Here is a 24,048-nt window from a genome sequence, read left to right as displayed (position 1 = left end):
AAAGGGGGATGTGGCAGTGATTTCCGCAACCCCACTTTATATGGGAAGGGAATGAGAGGATTTTAATGCATGAATTTGATGTCATTAACAATGCTGACAGCTGTTTAATCCCAGTGGAAACAACAGCTGAGTCCCAACTGCAGGAAAAATAATTAACTCTTCAGTGCGTTCCGCGGAAGGGATCGTATGAATCAATTACGTGTCTCATGCCTTACCTGCAGTTTTTGTCAATTACTCAGCCGTTTGGTCGGGAGGCTGTGGCACTAATAAAATGACAGGAGGCCCTTGCAGGCGCAGAGACTTGTTAAGTTCAGAGAACAGATTTATTAAATGGGCCTGTTCTAAGTTTGCCATTAATTAAAATTAAGAACCATTTTTTATGTTTCCACTGAATCACAGAACATAATGAACTAAAGTAAAAGGAAATAATAAAGTAAGAGCCCTGGGTGACCCAGTGTCGGGGAGGAGAAGGTGGCTGAGCTGGAAGGGGAGAAAACGTAGGTTCTGCGGCTGAAACAGAGCCCAAGGTGGGATGAGCAGTGCCCATGCGACTTTATGACATGTGCCATTATAATTTAAATGGAACATTCAGACACCTGCCAATGATGGTAAATTTGCTACTTTTTCACCCTTCCTCCCCCAGAGATGATCAACCTCTCTCTTCTAGGCTTCAGGTTCTTTTTTTTTTTTTTTTCACCCCTGCTTGCTGACATCCTTCCGGTGACTATTTCTACTGCTTTTAATTTGTAAAATATTACAGATATAAATAATGTCTGATTAAGATCCTGCTTTGAAATATGTGGCGCTCACTTAACGGTTCCCATTTAATAAAGCACTCCTGGATCCTTTCCATTCATTTATAATGCGAGACTTTGAGCAGATGTCTTAAGTATTCAATGTTACAAACAGCAACATTACATGAATTTAAATTTGGCTCTTTGTCTGAACACCCCTTCAAGCATGGCAGCTGATGTCCAGGGAGCCCTGTTTCATCTGGAAACGATGCAGCTCTGCTACCGGCCCTGAGCTCCTTCCTCGCTGGTACATGCAGAGCAACCTGCTCTCTCCCGAGAGGTCTGAGGCTGCTGGGTGTAAGGGTAGACCTTCCACCCGATCCATTTGCCGTAGTGACAGGTGGAGGGAGAAGGTCCTGCATCAGCAGCAGGTGGACACACTCCCACCCTGGCCTGGGAAGAGCGGGAATGCTCTTCGAGTATGTGCTTGCCATTCCTGGTGGAACATCAGGAACAGCCTAAAGGTCCCCACTATTGCCCCGATTTTGCTGATGAGGACACTGAGGTCAAAAGAAGAGAAATGCATTAGTTCTCTTTGTTAATATTCTACCTGATTGGAATCTGATGCATGTGTGCATGAAATCCTCAAGTAAGGTTTAAAACCCAACATTATAAGAATAGGATACTGAAAATGTAGCTTAATGCCTGAATTTGCGGGGAAAAAATCCTAGGGGATATAAGAGCTAAACAAACTATAGTTTTTCCCATCTAGCACACTGGTCCTTCCTTTTTCTTCTGTTTTTCTGGGAAGCATACTTGACTCCATCTGACTCTGTGGGTCAGTTGGAGTGTTCTACTCTTTTTCTACACATCACCTTGGTCACCTAATTAAATAACCTGTCTCTTGACCACAGTGTTTGGATCAGAGATAAATTAAGTGATCGAAACAGGGCTAGAATCTTCCGTGGGATGCACATATTCTAGGAGAAAGGTCTCCTGTTGATATTAATATTACAAGAGAAGGGCTCTGGGCTCTCTAGCAGCCATCTCTCCCACCAGGTAGAAGAATGCTGTAGAAGGGAGCCACACAGAGACCACCCTAGCCAAAGGATGGAAAGAGACAATCTGATTATATGTTGGAGCCATGGGTCCTGCCCTGCCTAAAACCATAGTGCCAAGACATTCTAGTATGTGAACCAACATATCTCTTTTGTCATAAGCTAGGTTTAAATGCCACCAAGAATTATGGCTAATATGGAAGCACTGCTCGATGAGAGTTCTAGATATGGCATATCCTATACTATCTTTCTAAACTGTGACCTCAAGTTAATTCTCAGCAATTTCTTCATGATTCTGGCATCTTACAATGTTCTTTATTAACTCTATGACATCCCCTATGCTGTTCCTTCTACTGTGAATGTCTTAACTCTTCTGCTTTTATATTTGGAGACTCGAAAGGTATCATTCAAGATCTAGCTCAAACAAAAGCTCTTGGTTGAAAACTCTCCTGGTTTCATTAGACAGTACAAGTTTCCCCCCAAATAAGCCATGAGCTAGTTAGAGTAGGAGTCACGGCTCATTCATTGTCTGTTCTCAACCACAAGTACCATGAGCTTGCGGGAGTGAGGGCATCGTAACCGATAGCATTAAAAAATCACAGTGAACTGGAAAACTAGGTCGTTAGGAGGTTTACACTGTTTAGGGTGGAGACAGAGAATCAAATAAAAGTATTACAGTGCAGGGAAGAGTCTGACTTTATAATTGAGTCAACTTGGTGACATGGTTACCAAAAGAACTAATGGCTTCTCAGGGGGCAGTGACAGAATTCGGATGCTTGGGGTGAAGGTGGCCGGCCAGTTCCACTGCACGCTGCTCAGGCCACATGTGGGTTTCTGTCCCAGTCCAGCCTTAAATGGGTCCATCTGGGGAACTCAAACCTCGGACTGGTCGACTTACATCACAGTTTTCACACTGTTTTTAAGAGCTTTACTGAAATACCATTGGGTATCATACAACTCATCCGTTTAAATGTAACACTGTTTTCAGTATATTCACAGACTGATACAGTGTTTCATTTTAGCACATTTTCATTATCCCCAAAGGAATCCTACCCCCTTAGCTGTTAGCCCTTAATCCCTCCATGCCCTCTTTAGCCCTAGGCAACCACTAGTCTACTTTCGGTCTCTATAGATTTGCCTCCTCTGGACAATTCACATAGATGGAATCATAGGTCCCTTTTTGACTGACATCTTTCACCTGGTACATTTTCAACATACTGTTTTGTTGTTGTTATTAAAGCAGCAGGAAGTCCTTTTGTCAGGAGTTATTGTAACACAATGGAAGATAAATAAAATAAGGATGGCTCTGGTGGAAAGAACAGGGCGGAAGCCCTGCGTTTTCCTTTCTTGACTTTGTCTTCTGAAGTATCTAAGGACAAGGGCCACTGGGACAGGGTAGTTGGGCCACTCACCAGGTCCCAGGCAGTTTATCTGGACGTTGAGTTCTAATTCCTTGGACTTATTTGAAAGCAGAAGAAGCTGTGCTATTTCTAATCTTTTCTTTTTTTTTTTTTTAATTTTAAGAAACTGCCTTCTCCAGGAAGGGGTATTATGTGACAAACATTCCAAGTCCCTTCTTATGGTAATACTGCACTTTGCAAATGGCTGGGATCCAATCCAATTGAACATAATAAAATGAAACAATCTGTGCAATCTCCAATAGCTTTAATCTTTACCATGCTAATGATTCCTAAAACCAATGAGCATGGTTAAAAAAAAAAAAAAAAAAAAAAAAGGAAGAAAGAAAGAAAGAAAGAGAGAAGAAAAAGAAGAAGAAAGAAAGAAAAGACACATTCTGCTCTCCCGTTATCGGCCTCTTGGCAGCTGGGGCTGGTGCTTATTGTCACCATCAACAAGGTCCTTGGGAAAAGCTCACCCTCCTGCTCTGAGGTCAGAGTTTACATGTGAAATGAACTGGTCCCAGCCATCATACTGTCCCTCTGCTCATGATGGTTAACAATGAAACACAACTGCACCCGTAATTAAGACTGCTGCCCCATTTTGCAATGTTGGCGAGAACCCCGTCGGGAATGGCTTGGTCCCACCAGAACCTGGCATCTTTGCCAATTAGCAAATGGCAATTTCTGTCCAGCCACACTGAATGCCGAGGGTGTAGAGCCCTGTCCGAGTATGGCGGCCTCAGTGCTCTTAAAGAGTCTGTGTGGGTAGGACCATGGGGTGTAGTTTCAAGATAGTCTGGAAATAACCCATTCATTCATTCACTTGCCACACACTCATCTGCAGAGACAATCTCCTACAGGCCATGCACTATGCTGGGAGTCGGAAATGAGGGGATGAGTAAGACCCATTCCTTACTCTTAGAGAACTCAGAAGAAAGGGACATTAAACACACACACATGCTTTTGATACACTGGAGTAAGTGCTACATGACAGGTAAGAACAGAAGCCTGAGGGTCGGGGGAAGCGAGTTGTAAGAAGGCTGCCACCTCCCCCTCCTCACCCTGCTGCCATGACTGTGTCCCAGGACGCAGCCATAGGGCCTGTTCATGTGAACCCGCTCCCATCCGGCCTACCCCCCACCTCTTGCTTCTCTAGACAACCCCTGGCCCGGCCCAGACTCAGAGCTCTATGCCACTGCCCGCAGCAGCCCGAGGTAGCTCGGGATGGTAGATCAGACTCTTCATCTGATCCTGGGATGTGGGGATGTGGGGACCCAACACCCACCTGAACCTCGGGACTCAAATCTGTTTGGTTCTGGTCTTGCCCCATCCTGCGGCCAATCGACCTCAAGAACGCGGGTGGCCAGGAGGGGTTCACTTCCTAATGGTTCAGGGGTGGATCCGTCTGCTTGGAACATTATTTTTGATTACGAGTTTGCCTTTCTTTCTCTAATACCATTCAGTATTGACGAGCTTTTCAGAAAGGCAGCTAACCTTGGGAAAACAGGCTGAAACCCACCTGGGATATCTTAGGGGCAGGTGTGTAACTATGGGGAAAGTTCTAGAGGGGGAGAAATGGAAACAATGGATCAAGGGGAGACTTTGGATGAGTTTTATGTCTTCCACAGATCCTTCCCCAATTAAGGCAGTAATAGTAGTTAATAATAAAGTCACAGATCATATTTACTAAGCCCTGACTATGTGCCAGACACATTCTACAAGCTTTATCTATATTAATTCATTCAATTCTCACAATACCTCTGTGAAATAGGTATTATTTTTCCTATATCACACATTTGGAAACCAAGGCACAGAATGTGTGTTCAGTAATTTCCCAAACATAGAATAGGCAATACATGGGATTTGAACCCAAAACATCATTTTCGATGACACTGACACATCATTAAAATAATTGTGCAATATATTTAAGTCCCTAAAAAAGTATATACTCTTTGACATAGGAATTCCATTTCTGGAAATCTAATCTTAGGAAACACTGGAATATTATATATTTATTAATTCAAAACACTCACATGCTACTTTTTAGCTTTATTTATAATAAGGAAAATCTGGATGCTATCTACATTTTCAATATTAGGGGAATGGTTCAATAAACTACCGTAATAGCCAATAAATGGAATTTATAGCCATCATTAAAAATGATATTCATGAAGAGTCAATAATATCCTGGAACTGTGTTGTAATGTTAAGGCAAAATGCAGAACTGAACCTTCTCTTGGTATGATCAAATTATGTTTGGATGCTGGGGTGGGGGGCATATAGTGAAAGAAAAGAATCATTTTCCATTTGGTTCCATCCAAAGCAACTATCAGGGAACAATTTTTTCTGGCATATCTACTATCTCCTCTTAATCCAGTGCCTCAAGAAAACTCAACCTGGTACTTTATTATTTTTTTTCTGAGATATTTCACGTGGAAAAATAAATTATATCAGTGGGTTTAATATCTCAGTTGGATAGGTAAAGCTAGGTTCTTTAGCTCACAGAAAAGAAAAGAAACCAAGCAAAAAAAAGCTCTGAATTCTCAGACCTGCTCACGCAGTATATCTGGAATTGATGAGGCACAGAGATATCACCTGGAGATAACTTTTTTCCACTTGTTCGCAGGCTCAGAACCGAATCACCGCTCCTCCTTCCTCCAGCTGTACTTTGGAGCAAATTGAGTCCAAATTAGATCACCCGTTTCGTCCAATTGTATAAACCACGGCAATACCGTTTGGGAAAATCTAATAGTCTTAATCTAAAAACTGCTCCTGTGCCCACAATAGAATCAAACAAATAATCAATAAGCCTCTAGATATTATAACATCACTGAGTGAACAGATAGAGAAGAGCAGAGTTCGTGTTTGCAGAGTACTGCTTAAATGGAATCAAATCACAATTCAGCGAGGACGAAACAAACAACAGCACCAACAAAACTAGGCAGAGTCACAGAGTTTGCTCTAGAGACTTCAAGGGTTCCAGAATCTTCTACTGGAAAGTGTGAGATTGTGAATCTGAAGGAGGCTGGTATTTTCCTAGACATTTACAAGTGTCCTTCAGTCATCAATTACAACTTCGTGGCATTGTTACTATCATCCCCATTTTACTCTTGGGTAAATTTCAGACTCAGGTTAGTTCACTTGCCCAAAAACACACAACTGGTAAGTGGCCGAGGTGGGCACTGAATCCAAGCTTTTCAACTCAAATTAACGTGCTGGCAAACTGGCTCTGGAGTTCAGCCCCAAGCCAGGGTTGATCTGCTTTCTCCGTAAACGTAGGCAAATCAATAGCACCTTCAAGACTCCATTTCCGTATCTCAAAACGAAAGTAAAAATATATGTACGCATGTTAAATGCTTAGTGCAATGCCTGGTGCAAAATTCATACCCAATAAATGCTGGTTCTTGATAGTTTTATCATTATATCACTCTAATTATTAAAAAAAAAAAAAGTGTACCTTCAACAAAATTGCACACAAATACCAAACTCTAGTTCAATAATGCAATAATGAAACACCTCCTCAAGTGTTTAGGAAAAAAGTGACTGATGTCTGCATCGTATTTGGAAATGAATGGGGAACTAAGATGGACTGATGAATGGGTAGAGGGACGGATGGTTAGAGGGATGGATAAATGGGTAAGGTCTGAGTAGAGAGACGTTAATTGTCAAATCAACTGTCAAATCGATGAGTGTTCACTATGTAATTCTTTCTTCTTTAAACATGTTTGACTTTTTCATAATAATAAAATAAATATATAAAATATATATTTTATACATATATAAATAAAATGTTTGACTTTTTAATAATAAAATATAAATATAATAACAAATAATAAATAATATGCTGGATGGATGGCATACTACACAGCGGTAGAGAAGAATGAAATACCATGGATGAATCCTACAACCCAACGAGGAGCAGAAGCAGCCAGACACTAAAGAGTGCATGCTGGCTGATTCTCTTTATATAAAACTCAAGAGATGACAACAGTGGTTAGCTCTTGGTAATGATGGGATTTATCGATTGGAAATGGGTATAGGTGAGCCTTCTGGGATGGTGGAAATGTTCTCTATTTGGATTGGGGTGGTGTTTACACGGATGTGTAAATAATTTACATGGGTGTACAAATTCTTTGAACTGGCTCTAATGAGTGTGCCCCTTACCGTGTATTTGGTACACCTCCTTTTACATTCTGATTCGAGAAGCTCACATTTTCTGAATGCCCTCCTCTCCCCGTGGCTGGCATTCTTTCTAGGCACTTTCTGATGCATTCACTTGGAAAACCATTTCAGAGAATTGTCTGACAGAATACATTATTTAAGCCTTTAAACACGATGTGAAGCAATCTCACTTTCTTGGAAAATGACTGTCATCCCCGAGAGTAAACTTGGCCTACAAGGAAATCACGAATGTGTGAAACTCCTCAGCTATCTAGTAGCCCTTGTCCAGCACCCTTGGGCCTTGTCTTCTCTCCTTCATAATCAGATTATTCCCAGGAAAGAAAAATGATACCCCACTGACCCCAAATTCCTGTCCTCTGGCATGAGATTCAGCCATCAAGAAGGAGTATGGAGAAGCCACGTCCAAACCACACCACATGGAGAGTCACCTAGAGGGTGAAATCCTGGTCAAGGGGCTGCTTTCCCTCTTCTGGGAAATAATCCAGTTCAGAAGACAAACCTCTCATTCTCATTCACCCTAATATAATCCCTTTCCAAAGCTTCCTTTTGGACTGGCCCACCGGATCAAAGGTAGAAGGCACCCCTGGGCTTCTTCAGGATTATCCAAAAGGAGGTGCCAGTGGGATAGCAACAGACCTGGCCACCAATTCTCCCCCAAATCCCTTCCAAACTGCCTTTGATACAAACTTGAATGCAGCTCCTTCAAAATGCAGACAAAATGGAACTACATAATGATTTCTGCAAAATCAATAAAACAGAAGTCAGTGTAAGAATAGAGATGAATTAGGATCCAGAAGGGTGAGACTACCTACCCATACCATGATAACCTGGGGTACTTGTTTAAAAAACACAGATCCCCAAAGTTCTCTCCAAAACTACTGAGTCAGAAAATCTGGGAATGACACCCCTAAATATTTTTATTTTAACAAGCTCATACTGGGGATTCCCTTGCATGTGCAAACTGGAGGATCAGGACTTCTTTGTGAAGATTTCCTTAAGGGGAACAGGACTGTTCAGCCACCCCTTTACCCACCCATCCATCATCCATCCATGCACCCATCTATCATCCAACCATCCATCCATCCATCCATCGGTCCTATAACTCCATAGCCATAGAGCACTTTCTGTGTGCCATGCCACAGACTGCACCTTCCCTGAGGGTCAAAAACAAAATTTCCTTACACCAGTGAGTTTTACAGAAAACACACCAACTTAGCCACGTTTAACTATATGATCAACAGTCTAATCATATAATCATCACCGCCAAAAAACACTTATAATGGTAATGTCCCCCTTTTTCTCACCAGCCTATATAAACCTGTTTTCAGATATCACCCATCCTGTATGAAAGACTGCCTGGATTTTAAAGAGAGTATGATCTGGAACAAACCATTTTGGCTTGAGTCTCTTTTTCAAGGGAACTTGTACCTTCAGCTAAGAACACCCAAGTCTCACGGGTCTGCATGTCGACAAAGTGCCAATCTATGCAGCTGATTACTTTCTGAGATGTCCGATTACAAGTGAGCAATTTCCTTCCCCCCAAAGATACCCTGTGGAGAATATGTTATAGATTCTTTGTTATGAGGAAGTTAGGGGATTTGGATACCAAAGCAAATCCACAGGTTTTGAAGTTCTGTACCTTTAAAGTAAAGTCTTCAAAATGTCCGTGTGTGTGTGTGTGTGTGTGTGTGTGTGTATGAGAGAGAGAGAGAGAGAGAGAGACAGAGAGATAGGATAACCAAGACAGAGATTCAATAAAAGATTATGCCAATTTAAAAATAAATAAATAAATAAATAAAGCAACTAAATTGAAAAGAACTCCCAAAGCTAGATATGCTCCTTTTAGATTAACTGCTGTATACCTCTGTCATAGATCCATACAACAGTGGCTGGTGACATAGGAATTATTATGATTGCTGCACTGTATTGAGTTTCTTTATCTAGCCCCCTGTCCCCTCCATATTGCAAGATCTCAGAAGGCAAAGACCATTTTTCTCTTTCTTACCACTGAATTTGTTCCATGCCCGTTAGTGCCTGACTCAGTAAATATCTGCCAAGTCATGGATGTAAGTCCTTCCCTGGAAAGAATGTGACAAAATGAGGCATCTTTGCAATTCTCAATGGCTTCGACCTCAGCCAAGTGAATGATTTCCATTGGGTAAGAGTTGCCTTTCATGCTAAGTAGTGAGGTTGCTACAGAGTAAGCCTCTGTGACTGAAGAGTGATGTCAGCCAGGCACTTGGCCGCAAACACTGATTTGTTGTTGAATGTCCCAAGGTGAGCACTAAGCAAGCAGATAGGAAGCTCCAGTCCTATCATTTTCTGTCATTCCTAATCAGAAGTAAGGGTGTCTTTGACCTGTGACCCTAATTATGGCCAGTTTTGCTCAAACATTACAAGTCAGGTATCAGCAATTCTCTATAACAAAACATGGGTAGCTGGGGTTAGTCCTGCTACCTGAGTCTCGTCTCTGTTGTGCAATTCAATGACATACTGCCTTTCTCCTCACCCTCATGGCATGTGCCCCACCAGCTGCCCATTAAACTAGTCTCCCTCCTCCCATGCACCATATACCCACTCACCAAAGTCACAGACACCACTGGCATCTCCTTTGATCATCCAGGAAGATTTCCCTCCCACATATCCTTTATTCCCATCTTGGTTGCAAATTAGAGTCACCTAGGGAGCTTTTACATGCTAGAACTTAACCCAGTTAAGCTGGGCTCCCTAGAGGAAGAGCCCGGGCACTGGGATCTTTTTTACAGTTTCCGAGATGATTCCAGTAGGGCTGAGAACCACTGATGGAGCACATCTTTACCCCCACTTTTCTCAGATTCATCAATTTGTGACTCTTGCTTCGCAAGGTTTCCAGACCTTTTCATGTCATATTTAGATGAGGTCTCTTTAGTATCCTGGACCTCCATTTCATTCTACAGACTTTGACAAGTTCTTTGATTTTCCAGAGCCTTCATATTTCACTGTGATTTGGCACTGATGGTTCGGACATCCTAGAGGTAGGTAGGTAGATAAATGGATGGATGGATGGATGGATGGATGGGCAGGCAGATGGGACAAATGAATGGTTGACCCTGTGAAGACTTTCATTCTAACATCTGAATTACTTCATCATTCTCTTCAAATGTTGTGTTCCCTACTAGACTTTAAATTCCGTAAGACAGAATTTGTCTTTGTTTCCTCAGGGCCTAGCATGCAGCACTTGGTTGGTGGGCAGGTACAGCAACAGGTGAAAAATATATGCCTTTGGAAAATAAATGACTGTAGTTCCACACCCTTATTTGTAAGTCTGCCCAATATCCTTCTAAGAATAGAATTTCTTGATAGGGAGATGAAAGAGAAGTGTACCACTGATATTTTAATTTTATACTATACAAAGAAGTAGCTAATGGCAAATTCTAATAAAAAAATTCTAATTGGAAGATGGCATTATTGATCTCAATATAAATCTCAGACAGCATTTTTAAAATATTGGATTATTTGGATAGTAAGTGTCTTACTATCATAGAACTCCCTCTTTACAGTGATAAGAAAACTAAGGCCTAGCAAATGACTTGCTCAAAGTCTTGAACCCAGAACTCTTGTCTCCCAGTCCATGTTATTCTCTTGAATCAAAGGAGGAATTTTTAAATTGCACAACCCTCTTACCCTTTACCCCTGCCCCAAGCATGACCTGTTTTCTGATCAAATTCTCCAAAATGGCATCAATGAGCTGGTATTTTTCATCAAGCCACTTGGATTCCAATGGTACCTGAAAAACTATTTATGCTATTATATTTGGGTTGTTTGAGAGAAAACTAGCAAGTCCTTGACTGTACCACCTGTGGTGTGAAGACTGACGCTCGTTTGTAATGGGAGAGGTACATCGCTGTAAGAAATATAGTGCAGGTTACTTTGGAAAGTACAAGGCACCATAACTTTCCAAATTGGCAAAAACTACCTGCTATGGATTGTAGTAAAGTGTGTTTTTAAATTATTTCAGAACCATAAAACCTCTCCATAGAGAGTGCTTTGAAACTGCAAATTAAATATAGAACATCTATGAACTGTATCCATTTTTACAGTAAGTATATATTTCCATGGGGGTTTGTACCATCTTTTTTGTCTAGTTACACTAGTTAATAATGCAGTGAATTTGCAGTAATAGAGTAAATGTTATTTTGATGACACTATTTGATTAAATTAAAGATGACATTAAAAGGACCATTTCAATAAAGAACTGAAATATCCAGAAGTAACCGGGGCTGAGTGTTTAAGTCAGCGAGTCTGGCGGTCTTAAAAGGACCAAATGGAATTTCCTTCACTGTGTGAATGATGAGCAAGTTAAGGAACAATAGGACCAAATAATATATGGGAGAATATGAAGGCTCTGATGCCGAGACCCAGGCAATTTCAGTTATTTGAGGCAGGTATGCTACTCGCGAGAAAACAGCTCCTGTGGCCTTGGGTAAACGCAGAAACGCATTAAGTAAAACGAAAGCGAGAGGGCACTGAGATTTGCAGCAAAATGTGCTGATGTGGTGACAGTGAATTGAGTTGTCGCACAAACAAAAGAAAGTGAAGAAGTGGGATCGGCCATGCCGCACCGCAGCCCCTCCTACCCCCCCATCTTCTCTGCAAATTCACAAATGCACCCTGTCCACACCCGTGCAGGGAAACCTTTGAGATTAAAAAGGGAGAAGGGAGTCCTAATTCTTCTTTCAGGCCTCTGTTCATATGGTGCTTGCCAAATAAAGTTCTTTTCCTGAGTGAGAGGTTCACGTACATAAATCAAGTGACTGTTTGAAAATCCTGTGACTTAAGTTCTTAGAGATAGAATCTATCTGAAGAGACAGCCCTCAGCAACGTGACTGAGTTATGAATCACGGGCGTTTCACCAGAAAGAAGATCCAAGATTAAAGGTGCACAGTGGCTGAGGCCCCCGGTTCCCACAGAAACACCTGCTCTGGAGTCTTGGCCCCAAAGACAGGTGACATCTCTATCTCCACAGCAGGCCACTGACTGTTGACACAAGCCCAGAGCACTCACATTTGTGACTGTTGTTACAACTGCACAGGAATAGGAAGGAAGGAAGGAAGAAATAGGAAAAAAAAAAATACCTTGGCTCCAGAAAATAGAATTCTTCCTTGTGATCTCAAAAGAGATCATTAGATGCTAAGTTTTCCTCAGATAATTCATCTGGCCATCATGCATGTCGATAGTTCAACGCAACCACTTATTTGCTCATAGAAAGGGATGGTGGTGTGGTTTGTTAGGAAATTCAAGTGCCCCGGTGTCAGTAAATATTTCCTCTTAAAGTGCAAATACCTCAGAATGCAACTATTCGTGGCATATTTGACTTTCTGAGTATAAACCTGGAGTGTTTACTATCTTCCTAGCAGCGATTCACTTAGAGACAAAGGATGATATAAAGCGTCACTTGAGACGAGTCTATTAGGTAAAGCACATGGTAACAAGCTGAGATCTTTAAGACTGAACAGAATCCTCAAGCTGCCGGCAGATTTGTTCTTGTTAAAGATACTCACGTACTTGGAAGGACCACAATTACTCAGAAATGATGGCAAACCTTCTTTAGGAAACACCCTATTTCTCAGAATGTTGAGCAGCTCAAACTTCTGAGTTTGAGACAGGTCCCTTGACGACTTCTGAGCCCACCTGCCCAGACCCCGGCTGACTGTCCTCTTTCTCCCCAGGGATCTGGGGCAATGCTTAGGAGAGCTCAAACTGTGTTTGTGGTATACTTTCAAAACATAAAAACTCAAAAAGAATCTCTGATGCATGTCCCAAACACACACACACACACACACACACACACACAAACAGAGGATTTTTAGGGCAGTGAAACTACTCTGCACGATACCGCAATCATGGGTTCAGGTCACGATCCATTTGTACAAACCCCCAGAGTGAACAATGCCAAGAGTGAGCCCTGATAGAAAGTATGGCCTTTAGGTGACATGTGTGTCGTATATGTGACAATGACGTGTCAGGGTAGATTCTTCGATGGTAACAAATGAATTTGGTGGGGGATGTGGCTGGTGGGGAGTCTGGGCATGTGTGGGGCGAGGGGGTATGGGAACGTCCCATACTTTCTTCTCAGTTTGGTTTTGAACCTAAAATTGCTCTAAAAAGTAAAGCCCATTTAAAAAAAAAAGGAAACAACTTTAATAAAAAGCATATTTGAAAAATACCATGGTAAAAACGTCCAGTTATTAACTGCAGTTCAGTGTCCCTATTTGAAAAGAATCTTTTACTGTCCTCACCGGAATCGGTATTCACATGGTCCAGTAAAAACAAAATCTGAGACCCTAGACCTTGTAACTCCCCCTCATCTTGAGCTTGCTTGCCCTGAGTGTCACAGCACAACCCTGACCAATTTCCCGGACACGGTGTGTGGAGAAAACAGCTCTTTCAGATCACGAGGAACATTGGTGGCTCATTCTTGAAGATGAGCAGAACATCATCGCAGACTACCTCTCCTGCTCATCAGAAGCAGCCCAGGTCTGTGACACCTGCAGTCTCTCCTCCTGACCCTGATGCCTCCCCTCTTCCATGGGGCAAGTCCTATACAGCCTCCAACAGTCATCTCCTCTCTGCAGAGTTTCCAGATCAAGAAGGAACAAACAGAGGGAGTATGTGCATTCTGTGGTGTTTACATCATTGGTATCATCATCCCCAGACCCACCCCCATTCCCATGTTAAGAGACATTTGCTTATGTGCCTCTGCCCCTGTACTAAGAGGTCCTCAAGGCCAGGGTGTGTATCTTAATTGTTCTTATTTGTGTGTCTAATCTCTGGTTCCTGGCATGGGCTTGGCACATCGCTGATGCTCACAAGTACAGAAGGGCAACTGGACATTTGGGCAGCTATGTTATTTCTAGTAAGCCAGTAGAATATCATTACAGATTTTCAATAAAATATAAAAATCCCACCATTCATCTAACTATGCATCATTTATCCGTCTATCCAACCACTCATCTGTACATGTATCCATCCATCCATCCATCCATCCATCCATGTAACTGTCCATTCATCATCCATCCATCCACCCATCCATCCATCCATCCATCCATCCACCGAAAAAATGTGCAATAATACCTACTCTGCCATGCCTTTTTATGGGTGATAAAAAAAAAAGATGTCTAGAAAAAGAATAAGATAAAGTCCTTGCCTTGACATATGGCGCTGCTGAATCGGAGAAATAATACATGAAAGCAAGGACCATATCTTGTCCATCTTTTTGTCTGCTGCAGTGTCTTGCACAGAGACCTTATTCAGTAGCACTCAGTTAAGTGACTGGTGAATTAATGCATGAAAACAAATACAATACAGGACAGTAAGTGAAAATTGTCAAGTAATACAATAGACAAAAGGCTACAGAAGAGTGGAGGGTGGGCTGATCACGTCCAGCTGGGCACCTCAGAGAAGGCGGAATGTGAGTTGGGACTGAAGGGCTGGCTCAGATTTGGAACAGGGTGATGAGAGCAAGGCATTCCAGAAAAGCTCTACCCACGCATGCGTGCAATCTCTACTGTCACGGCCCATCACAATGCTTGGCACAGAGGAAGACCTCAACACGTGTTCCTGTTTTGAAGTGAGGCATGTGCCGGGCTGAGCTGAACATTAGGCAAAACTGAAGGGGACAAAGTTTGTGCCCTCACAGAGTCCGCTGGGGCCGTACTGGAAGCTCGTGCACACTGGGTGAGAAAGGTGGTAGTGTGCGCCATCCAACAGCACAGAGGACAGTGGAGGTCCTAAAGGGACTGTTGACGAAGAGGTTTCTAACTTGATGAAGTTCAAATCTTGTGTTTGCAATTAGCAGCATCCATCTGCATATAATTAGTGTGCAAAGCCCTTAAAAAGAGTTCGTTCTCTAAAGTAGGTTAAATATGCATACATACCCCCATGCAGTTGTGCCGGCAGTAGAGATGGGTTGCACGGATTTATTATTCTGTGTTGACTAAAGATGGACTTCAGTCCAGTTTAGGTCCAAAGGACAACACTTGCATTTTATTTGGACCATCTGTTCAGAACAAGGGCCGGATTTTCCAAGGGCTCTAACTTAGGGGGTCTGAGTGTCAGGGCTGGTCATGTGTGGTTCAAGTGAACCAAGTGGTTCAGCATATGGTCAGTTTCACCACAACCACTACCACCACCACCAACTACTACTGGAAGAAAAAAAAAAGTCCCTAGGAGACAAAGCAAAAGCATGGCAATGAGTGATTCATCATGAATATTTGGGGACCTTTGCTGGCCCATGCAGCCATGATCCAGCTTTCTCTTTGGTTCCTGCTTCCCTCTGCAATGCCAGAATTATTCTGGAAGCCCAAAAAGTACCTTAGAAGCACAACCTAATTCACTAGCTCATTCCATAAATATTTATTGACTGATGAGCCCTCGTTAGGGCATGAGGGAGACACCGGTGACACCTGGCCTATGGAACTCAAAGTCTGGTGGAAAAAATGGGAATTGATAAGGGAACAAAAATATATGCAAAATCACAGCATTGTTCTCAAGAGGAAATGTGTGGACCTATGAGAACTTATAAGAGGTTTAATGCTGTCCAGGAAGGCTTCCCAGAGGGAGTGACAATTAAGTAGAAACCTACAAAATGAGAAGAGACAAAGAAGGGGAAACCAGCATGCATAAAGGCCCTGTGGCGGGAGGCAGAGGGGGACGTTCCAGAAACTAGGAAAAAGTCAGTATGGTAGGGCAAAGAATTAAGGAGAGAGCCATGAGCAATGAGACTAGGGAGGGGCTAGATCACGGCGGGGATATGTGTGTGTGTGTGTGGACGGATTGCAGGTTATGTTCAGGGGTCTGTCTTTATCCTAACAGCTATAGAATCTTATTGGTGTGATTTAATTGGGGGTAGAAGGAGGAGAAACAGCACACTTAGATCTGAGTTTCGAGACGATCACTTTGGCTGTAGTTTGAAAACGATCTCCACATCTCCCTGCTGGCTTCAGCTGTGCCCTGGCTCCTTCCATAGCAAGGATGCTGCTACTCGCCCTTGGCATGCTTAGGCCAGGGACTGCCTCTTGTCCTGTCAGACCGTCCCTGCCATCTGCAATGCTGGCTAGACTCCATCAGGACTCAGTGCACGCCCCTCTCTCCTCTCTCCACCCGCTTCCATGGGCCCATGTCTGGGGCCCCTTCCTCTGACTCTCCATCCTCTGACTCTCCATCCTCTGACTCCCCGTACAAGAAACGAGTCTCTCCTGGGAGCAACAGTCTCCAGTTCTAGTGGGGGTGAGTCTAGAGCAAGATCAACATCAAGTAAGATTTTCATGGTCTCTAGGAATGGGTAGAGCAGTAGCACCATAGCTGCTGTTAACGGAGGTCTGCTGTTTTCATCTTTCTAACACACATCCCGCTTTTCCCAGAGATGGCGTGCCTGCTTTGCACCATTTCTCACAATCTGTGCAGCTTGTGTCAAGTGACGTGATCCTCCAGCTGGAAGGGGGCCAGGGCCGCAGGGATTGGCTTGGCGGCTGACATGTGGCCCGCTGAGGGCCAATGAGAGTCAGGCACGGGACTCCCACTGGAGCTCTCCAGAAGGAGCCCAACACACACCTTTCCCACCAGCCACTTGAAAGTGAAGGATGCGGCCCCATGTTGGGCATCTCTGCCCTCCTGGGCTGACACTGCCTGAAAATGAAGATGACACAGAGCAAAGCTCAGCTGAAGGACGGAGAGAAACAATCATGCCAGAGCCGTTTGATCGCCTGGGCCCGACAGTGACAGATCTACCCCTCCAAGCTTCCCAATTTTGGGAACGCATTAACTCCCCATTCTGCCTCTGCCATTTTGGGGTGGGTATTGTCGCTCCCAGCTGGAAATAAAAACTTCAGTCTCATCTGGTCTCTTCTCATTGTCCTCTAGTGACTGCTACCACCCTACCCCCTCCCCTTCTTGTCTGGGAGGAAGTTAAGTGGGGGTAGAATTAGGAGAAGGGCTTGGATAGGGTGGAAACACCTCCCTCCAGAGCAGCCCCTCAGCCTTCCGCTACCAGGCCCTGGGGAAATGCACACTGGAATCCAAGGACACACTCAGACCCATGACTGTGAACGCCTGGCTCCCTGCAAAGGTGTCAACTTTCTCTGTTTCCCAAAGTCCAGGGCACCATAATTGCAGATTTTGGATTTTAGAATTCTTTTGAAAATTCCCAATTTCATAACTGCAAGTGTCTTTTTTTTTTTTAAGATTTTATTTATTTATTTGACAGACAGAGATCACAAATAGGTAGAGAGGTAGGCAGAGAGAGTGGGGGGGGAAGCAGGCTCCCCGCTGAGCAGGGAGCCTGATGTGGGGCTCGATCCCAGGACCCCGAGATCATGAACTGAGCTGAAGGCAGAGGCTTTAACCCACTGAGCCACACAGGCACCCTTCACTGCCAAGTGTCTTAAGAGGAACTATTACTAAAATGCTTACAGAAAGTGTAACCCAAGCATAAAGGATGTTAGCTCAAATTTTTACCCCACATTAATGGAAGTCATGTTAAGTTTTATCATTTATGGGTTTAGAAATCCACAAATCCTAATACCAAAAACCTGTGTATGCATATGTATGCGTGTGGTATGCCCGAAGAGGGAAAAAATAGACCTTGAAGAGCCAGGGTTTTTGCTTTGTGTCTCCCTCTCGAATTCAAGTGCACCCGCTATAACTTAGCTTTCCAACCCAATATCCTATTTCATCAGGAGCTGATAAGACAAGCCCCTTCCTCTTGGAACAATGACATGCCACTGTGCTTTGGCAGGAACGAATACTGAAAGCAATCTACTGTTCTCCCTTTTCTTCAAGGAAGTAACCACTAACTCCCCGTGCCCCACCCATCTCTCTCTCTCTCTCTCTCCCTCCCTCTGACTCTCTCTCTCCCCCTCACATACACACACGCACACACACTCTGTAATGCATCTGGGTCGGAGATTACACACGCAGTCCACAGACTGGGAGGGAGTTTTGGAAAAGGATGTCTCAAGAAGAAAAATACTGGGATCTCTCTCTCTCTCTTTAAAGGTTTTATTTATTTACTTATCTGTCAGAGAAAGAGAGAGAGCACAAGCAGGCCGAGGCAGAGAGAGAAGCAGGCTCCGGCTCAGCAAGGATCCCGATGCCGGATTCAATCATGGGGTGGAATGATGCCATGATCACGGGGTCATGGGACCATGACACAAGCTGAAGGCAGTAGCTTAACCGACTGAGCCACCCAGGTGCCCCTCTTTCTCTCTTTTCTATCCAAAACCAAAACAAACCCCCAGAGCACACGCAGTATTCCGTAGTTAAGAACAAAGTCTCTGCTATCATCACCTGGGCTGAAATGTCTAAAACTTAGAGCTACTCAGCTCTGAAAAGTCCATGAACCTCCGTCCTCTCATCTGCCAAATGGGGGTATTGTCATTAAGTCGAATAAAGCCTGCAAAGCCCTCAGCCTATGCCCTGCCTGGCCTAGGGGAGACACGAAGGAAATGCTGCCGTTGCCACTGAGAAGGCAGGTCCGGGAGCGGACGGTCATGGAGATGTGGGGCGGCGCGTGCGATCTCCAGGCGAGCCTTCTCAGGCCAGCGCGACGAATTCCGCACCGTAAGGCTCTCGTCACTCAAGAGGAAAACCTGCTCCTTGCTGTCCGGACGCCGCAGGGTGACTCTCGGGCGACTATGGCATTCAGCTCGGAGGAAGCCGTACACACAGCACACCTCAGCGCTTTGTCCAGATGGAGTTAACACGAGACTTGGAGAGGGGATTAAAGAATAGAAACGTGTTCATCTGTGAAATTAAAAGTAGTACAGCATGACACACAACATTATGTGTTGGGGTTAGTCAAAAGCAATAATTAGGCTGAGTATGACTCTGAACACACTCATAATCAAACAAAAGCAATTCCACCGGATGAGGCGCAATGATTCTCCCGGGAGGGGAAACAGCCGAAAGGGGCAGATGTACTCGGGAACGAGCGGAAGGGTCTCAGGGCCGGGCACGACCTGCCCCGCAGGAGGCCCCAGGGGAGCTCAGGAGCTTTGTTCATGGCCAAGGCAAGTGACCAGATTATCGTCTTAAACAACACACCCGTTTCTATCGCTCAAGTCCAGGCACAGTGGGGCTCACCAGGCCAAGGTGCTGACCTTCATGGCTCCCGTCTAGAGGCCCCGGGGAAAGAATCTGCTCCCAGAACACTCCAGTCGGGGCAGAAGTCAGTCCCATGCAGTTGTAGGACTGAGCGCCCGTTTTCCTGGCGGCAGTAAGCCTGAGGGCCGCACTTCCCTCAGGGCTGGAGAAATGAGCTCCCCGTCTTCCGCGTGGTCACAGGAGTGAGTCCCCACTTCCTTCTGGCTGCCAGCCAGAGCAGGCACGCAGCTCCCGGAGGCCTGTACTTCTCGCCATGCAGGCCCCTCTGTCTTCTAAGTCAGCAACAGAACGTGGAACCCTTGTCGCGCTCGCCATCTCTCTGCACCCGTCCCCTCTACGCCGCCACGGCTCGCTCATTCCCTCCGCTGCTTCCTCTTCTGCTCTGAAGGGCTCCGGTCATCGCCCGGAACCCGCCCTGGGAATCCAGTCGTCTCCCTACATTACTCGGCTGATTAGTTACCTTAATGACACCCGGAAGGGCGCTTTGCTCATGGGACGCAACCACGGGAGTAGCAGCAGAGTGGAAGCTCACGGGCCCAAAGCGGCGGACCACAGCCCTAGCCGCGGCCCCCCTGACAAATGGGCACTAGCTGGCACGTCTCCCGGACTCGATCTCCCATGGCTTCTGCAGCTTGGCAGACAGCACAGCTGGAGAGACGAGCAGGCAGTGGGAATCAGGCTGAGCGGCCGTGGGCATCCGTGCGACAGGGAGTGGGGTCGCTGTGGGGGCTGGGACTGTTCAGGATCTGGGAGGTCCTCAAAAGCAAAATGCCTAGAGCCCCACTTCTGGCCCTCTTGGAAGACTGTGCACTTTTCAGCCTGGCCACCCAGAAGACACAGGCTCTGAGATCCGTGAGGCGTGAGTGCTCTAGGCGCCATCACGAAGTCATGCAGTGAACTAATAGGGCGGCAGCCAGGGTTGGGGGGTGGGGGGGGACAGTGTCAGGTCTCCCAATCAGTGACAAGAATAGATAGTAACTACCACTGCAGCCGTGTGTGGACGAACCTCCAGCCTGCCCGGTGCTGAACAGAAGGCTGCCTTGCCTTGCCTTTTTTTTTCTTTTCTTTTTGGTTAAGATTTTATTTATTTGCCAGAGAAAGAGAGAGAGAGCACAAGCAGGGCGAGAGGGAGGTTCCCGCTGAGCAAGGAGCCTGATGCGGGACTCGATCCCAGGACTCTCCCCGGGACATTGACCTGAGCCAAAGGCAGATGCTTAACCGAATGAGCCACCCAGACACCCCAAATGCTGCATTTCTAAGGCCCGCAACACATCCATGAGGTGGGCAGGATCCCCCCCACCTTGAGTGGCGGACGGAGGCCCAGGGAGGCTTGAGCAGGACACCCAGGAAGGACGATGGAAGGTCACTCCGTTTAACCCTAAAGCCACCACTCACCCGCTGAACCAGCTCGCAGCCTCCTTGGCCCGTCCTGCGTTTCTCTTCCTTCCTCCCTCGGCCTGTGATTTCCTCTAGAATGTCCTTGGACCCAACACCCAAGAAATAATGATTTAATTGCCGATGTTTTTTCAATGACATAATTAAATATCCACCGTGAGATAAATCAAGCTGAACCTGTTCAGGGCCGCCCTGGAATATTTTATTTTGAGGCTTCTTATACACATCTTTTGGCTTTCATGGATCTAAAATTAGGTTTCCAATTTTGGCCCTAGAGGCATGAGGTAAAAATGGTTATAAATAACATCTAGGTGCCACATTCTTTTTGGCTCTTTTTAAGGGGCTAAGTGAGGGGATAAAGTAATTACTTTATTGAAAAATGCAAGGGATTATCCTCTGGCTTACTATGGTCTCGGGTTATCTGATAGCAGCGTGTAGTGGAGAGACACTCTAGGGTTGCCGGGAGCCATCCCAGAAAGCTCCCTACCCAGCCCAGCATTCCCGGGGTCGGCCCCAAGCTCCTGCGAGGAGGGAAGGGAGCACTCCCTCCTTCCTCTCGCCTCCCTTAACGCTCGAGAGCTAGATGCACCTGTGCTGTAATAGATGCAGGGATACAGCTTGGGGCGGGGGGGATAATAAATGCAGCTAGGAGCTAAAAAATGGTTTTTGAAGCTAATGACAGTGTTCCTGCCTTTAGAGCTCCAGGCAGAAACAGGAAGTCAGAAATCTAAGTGGCTTGAGAAAATATAACATTTAGCAAACTCATTTGCTGGCCTCCAGTTGTATTATCCTAATTTATTTCATTGTTGTGGGGTTTTTTCTTTTGGGTACTTTTTTGATCTATTTTTAATGGAAGACTAATGTGCATTTCTCCCCCCCCCCCCCCCCCCTTTTCTTCCCACAGGGATTTATTGAGCAGTAAGACTTTTTTTTTTTTAAAAGAACTTTTCTTTTTTAACCTACTCCTTTATAGAAGCAAAGATGGGACTGAGGGGGAGAAATTCCCGCTTTGTAATCCATATTTAATGTCTCTGTTCCCAATTCCTAAAGCTTTATTTCACTTGAATCTTCTGGGAGGGAAAACTATCCTAACCAACTTGGAGGAGGGCATCAGGTAGGACCCCAGCCCCTTGTGGCTGGGGTTCTCGGCTCGGAGCCTGGCTCTGGGCTACCTTTCCCCCAGGGCCCACTGCCAAGGCCCGTGGAGTGGACCCCTTCATCCAAATGGCCCACCCAACTATATCGACAATCTGATAAATAAATGTGTCGGTCGTGTTTCCAGGCCTGCAATACGTCTGCAGAGTGGAGCCAGTAAAGTTATATTTCTCCAGTGCCCCAGGATGGAGGGAGAGAGAAGCTGCCTCCTCTGGGCTGAGGACTGACATCCCTTCATTGTACACGGAGGTGTGTGCGAGGACTGATGTGCTCACATGCTGTCAGCCTCGGAACTCCTGGACTCTTCAAACACAGAAAGAGAAAGTAGGCTGAGTTGTTCTGGTGTTCTTGGATGGAGGGAGAGAAAAGGAAGTAAAATTAGTTTGAAGGACTTCTCGAACAATCGCCTCATTTAGGCAATCAGTGTGATGACCCAGAGTTTCCAGAGCTCAGCTGAATTTATAAGTGCCGTGCAGTGTGGGTGCTCTTTTGAGCTGCCCAGCAAGCCTGTGAGGAAGGTGGGTTAGGCACTAATTAGCCTAAAGGGACGGACGACAATGAAAAGATGGAGGGACGAAAAGACATGTTCAAGGTCACAAGGGAAGTTAAGGGAAGAGCCAGGATTGGCCTCCACACACGGCGTCTATGAGATAAAGTCTACCGGGTGCTCAGGCCATGTCAATTAAAGCCAGCTTCTCTCTCCCCAAAAAGACAGCACACATATAAAGTGAGGTCTAAAGAAAAAGAATTTTCAGGAGTTTTGAAAGTAATGAATGAAACAAGTCAAAATATGTTAAGGCAAAGGGGAATGTGTACACAGGGAGGGCGAAATGAAGACGCCAACTTTAAAACAAGTCCTTACAGGGGTGCCTGGGCGGCTCAGTCGGTTAAGCATCTGACTCTTGATTTCAGTTCATGATCTCAAGGTCATGGGATCAAGTCCCAAGGCTGGCTCCATGCTCAGCACAGAGTCTGCTTGAGATTCTCTCCCCCACCCCCAACCTCAAATAAATAAATAATTCTTAAACAAACAAACAAACAAAAACAAACAAACAAAAACCCCCCAGTAGTCAGATCAAATGAGGAGCACAACTGAATGAACAAGAAAGGGAGAAACCAGAACACAAGAAGTCCAGGGTGTGTGGGGAGGTTTGGCAGAGTACGGAAGGAGTAGCAATGTCAAAAGAGATTTTAAAAAATAACAGTGGTAAAACAAACACACAAAAAAACCTACTTTTGGTTAGAGTATATAGACTTTCAAATCTGAAGTTGATACTTTTGGCATGAAAACTTCAGGTGCATTAAAATTAGGCGACAAGTAAATTTCACAAGTGCAAGGACAATCAGCCTCATTCTGAAGGCTGAGGTGACATACTTAAGAAAAGCAACCAAGGGTACCTGGGTGGCTCAATTGGTTAAGCGACTGCCTTCGGCTCAGGTCATGATCCTGCAGTCCGAGGATGAAGTCCTGTATTGGGCTCCCTACTCGGCAGGGAGTCTGCTTCTCCCACTACCTCTCTCCTCTCATGCTCTCTCTCTCAAATAAATAAATAAAATCTTTAAAAAAAAAAAAAAACTTCAAAAAAAAAAAACAAAGAAAGAAAGAAAGAAAAAGAGAAGCAACCAAATGACAGAGTCCAATTCTAAATGCAAACTGCCTCTTTGCTCCAAAAGATGTCCACCTCAGGATGTCACCCTTTAAAGAAAAGGACTAACCTCAATATTCCGTGGAAAAGGAAAGAGGAATTATTGCCAGCGAGATTGTTTCTTACTAGTTCTAGACATTCAGGCAAAGCTTTTTCAATTAGAATCTCCCTCTTGTGTTTTGGATCCAGCGGAATCATCAGCGACATGGCTACCTGGCAGTGTCAGGGTGTTTCCTCCTTCCCCCTGCAGGGCCATGCTCACGTATCTACGGAGGTCAACAGCCAGGTTCATAGGCAGCAGTGGGATCCAGGGATGTCTCCAGAGGACCTGTTCCAG

General features: G+C 44.9%; 1 protein-coding gene across 5 annotated transcripts in view; it reads right to left on the bottom strand.

Moving 5' to 3' along the window:
• Window positions 1–24,048, bottom strand: part of WWOX (WW domain containing oxidoreductase) — a 955,527-nt gene that overhangs the window by 234,411 nt on the left and 697,068 nt on the right. Inside the window, exon 9 of one of the 5 annotated variants that reach the window (XM_059382584.1) lies at window positions 17,914–19,155. The exons of the other annotated variants lie outside the window; for them this stretch is intronic. Coding sequence (XP_059238567.1) covers window positions 19,087–19,155 — 69 coding nt within the window. The 3' untranslated portion in view covers window positions 17,914–19,086. Of the gene's footprint in view, window positions 1–17,913; window positions 19,156–24,048 lie in introns of those variants that run through there. 5 annotated transcript variants of the gene reach the window in all.

This window comes from Mustela nigripes, chromosome 17, assembly GCF_022355385.1.
Source record: "Mustela nigripes isolate SB6536 chromosome 17, MUSNIG.SB6536, whole genome shotgun sequence".
Lineage (NCBI taxonomy): Eukaryota > Metazoa > Chordata > Mammalia > Carnivora > Mustelidae > Mustela > Mustela nigripes.
This window is presented reverse-complemented; position numbering and strand designations above follow the sequence as displayed.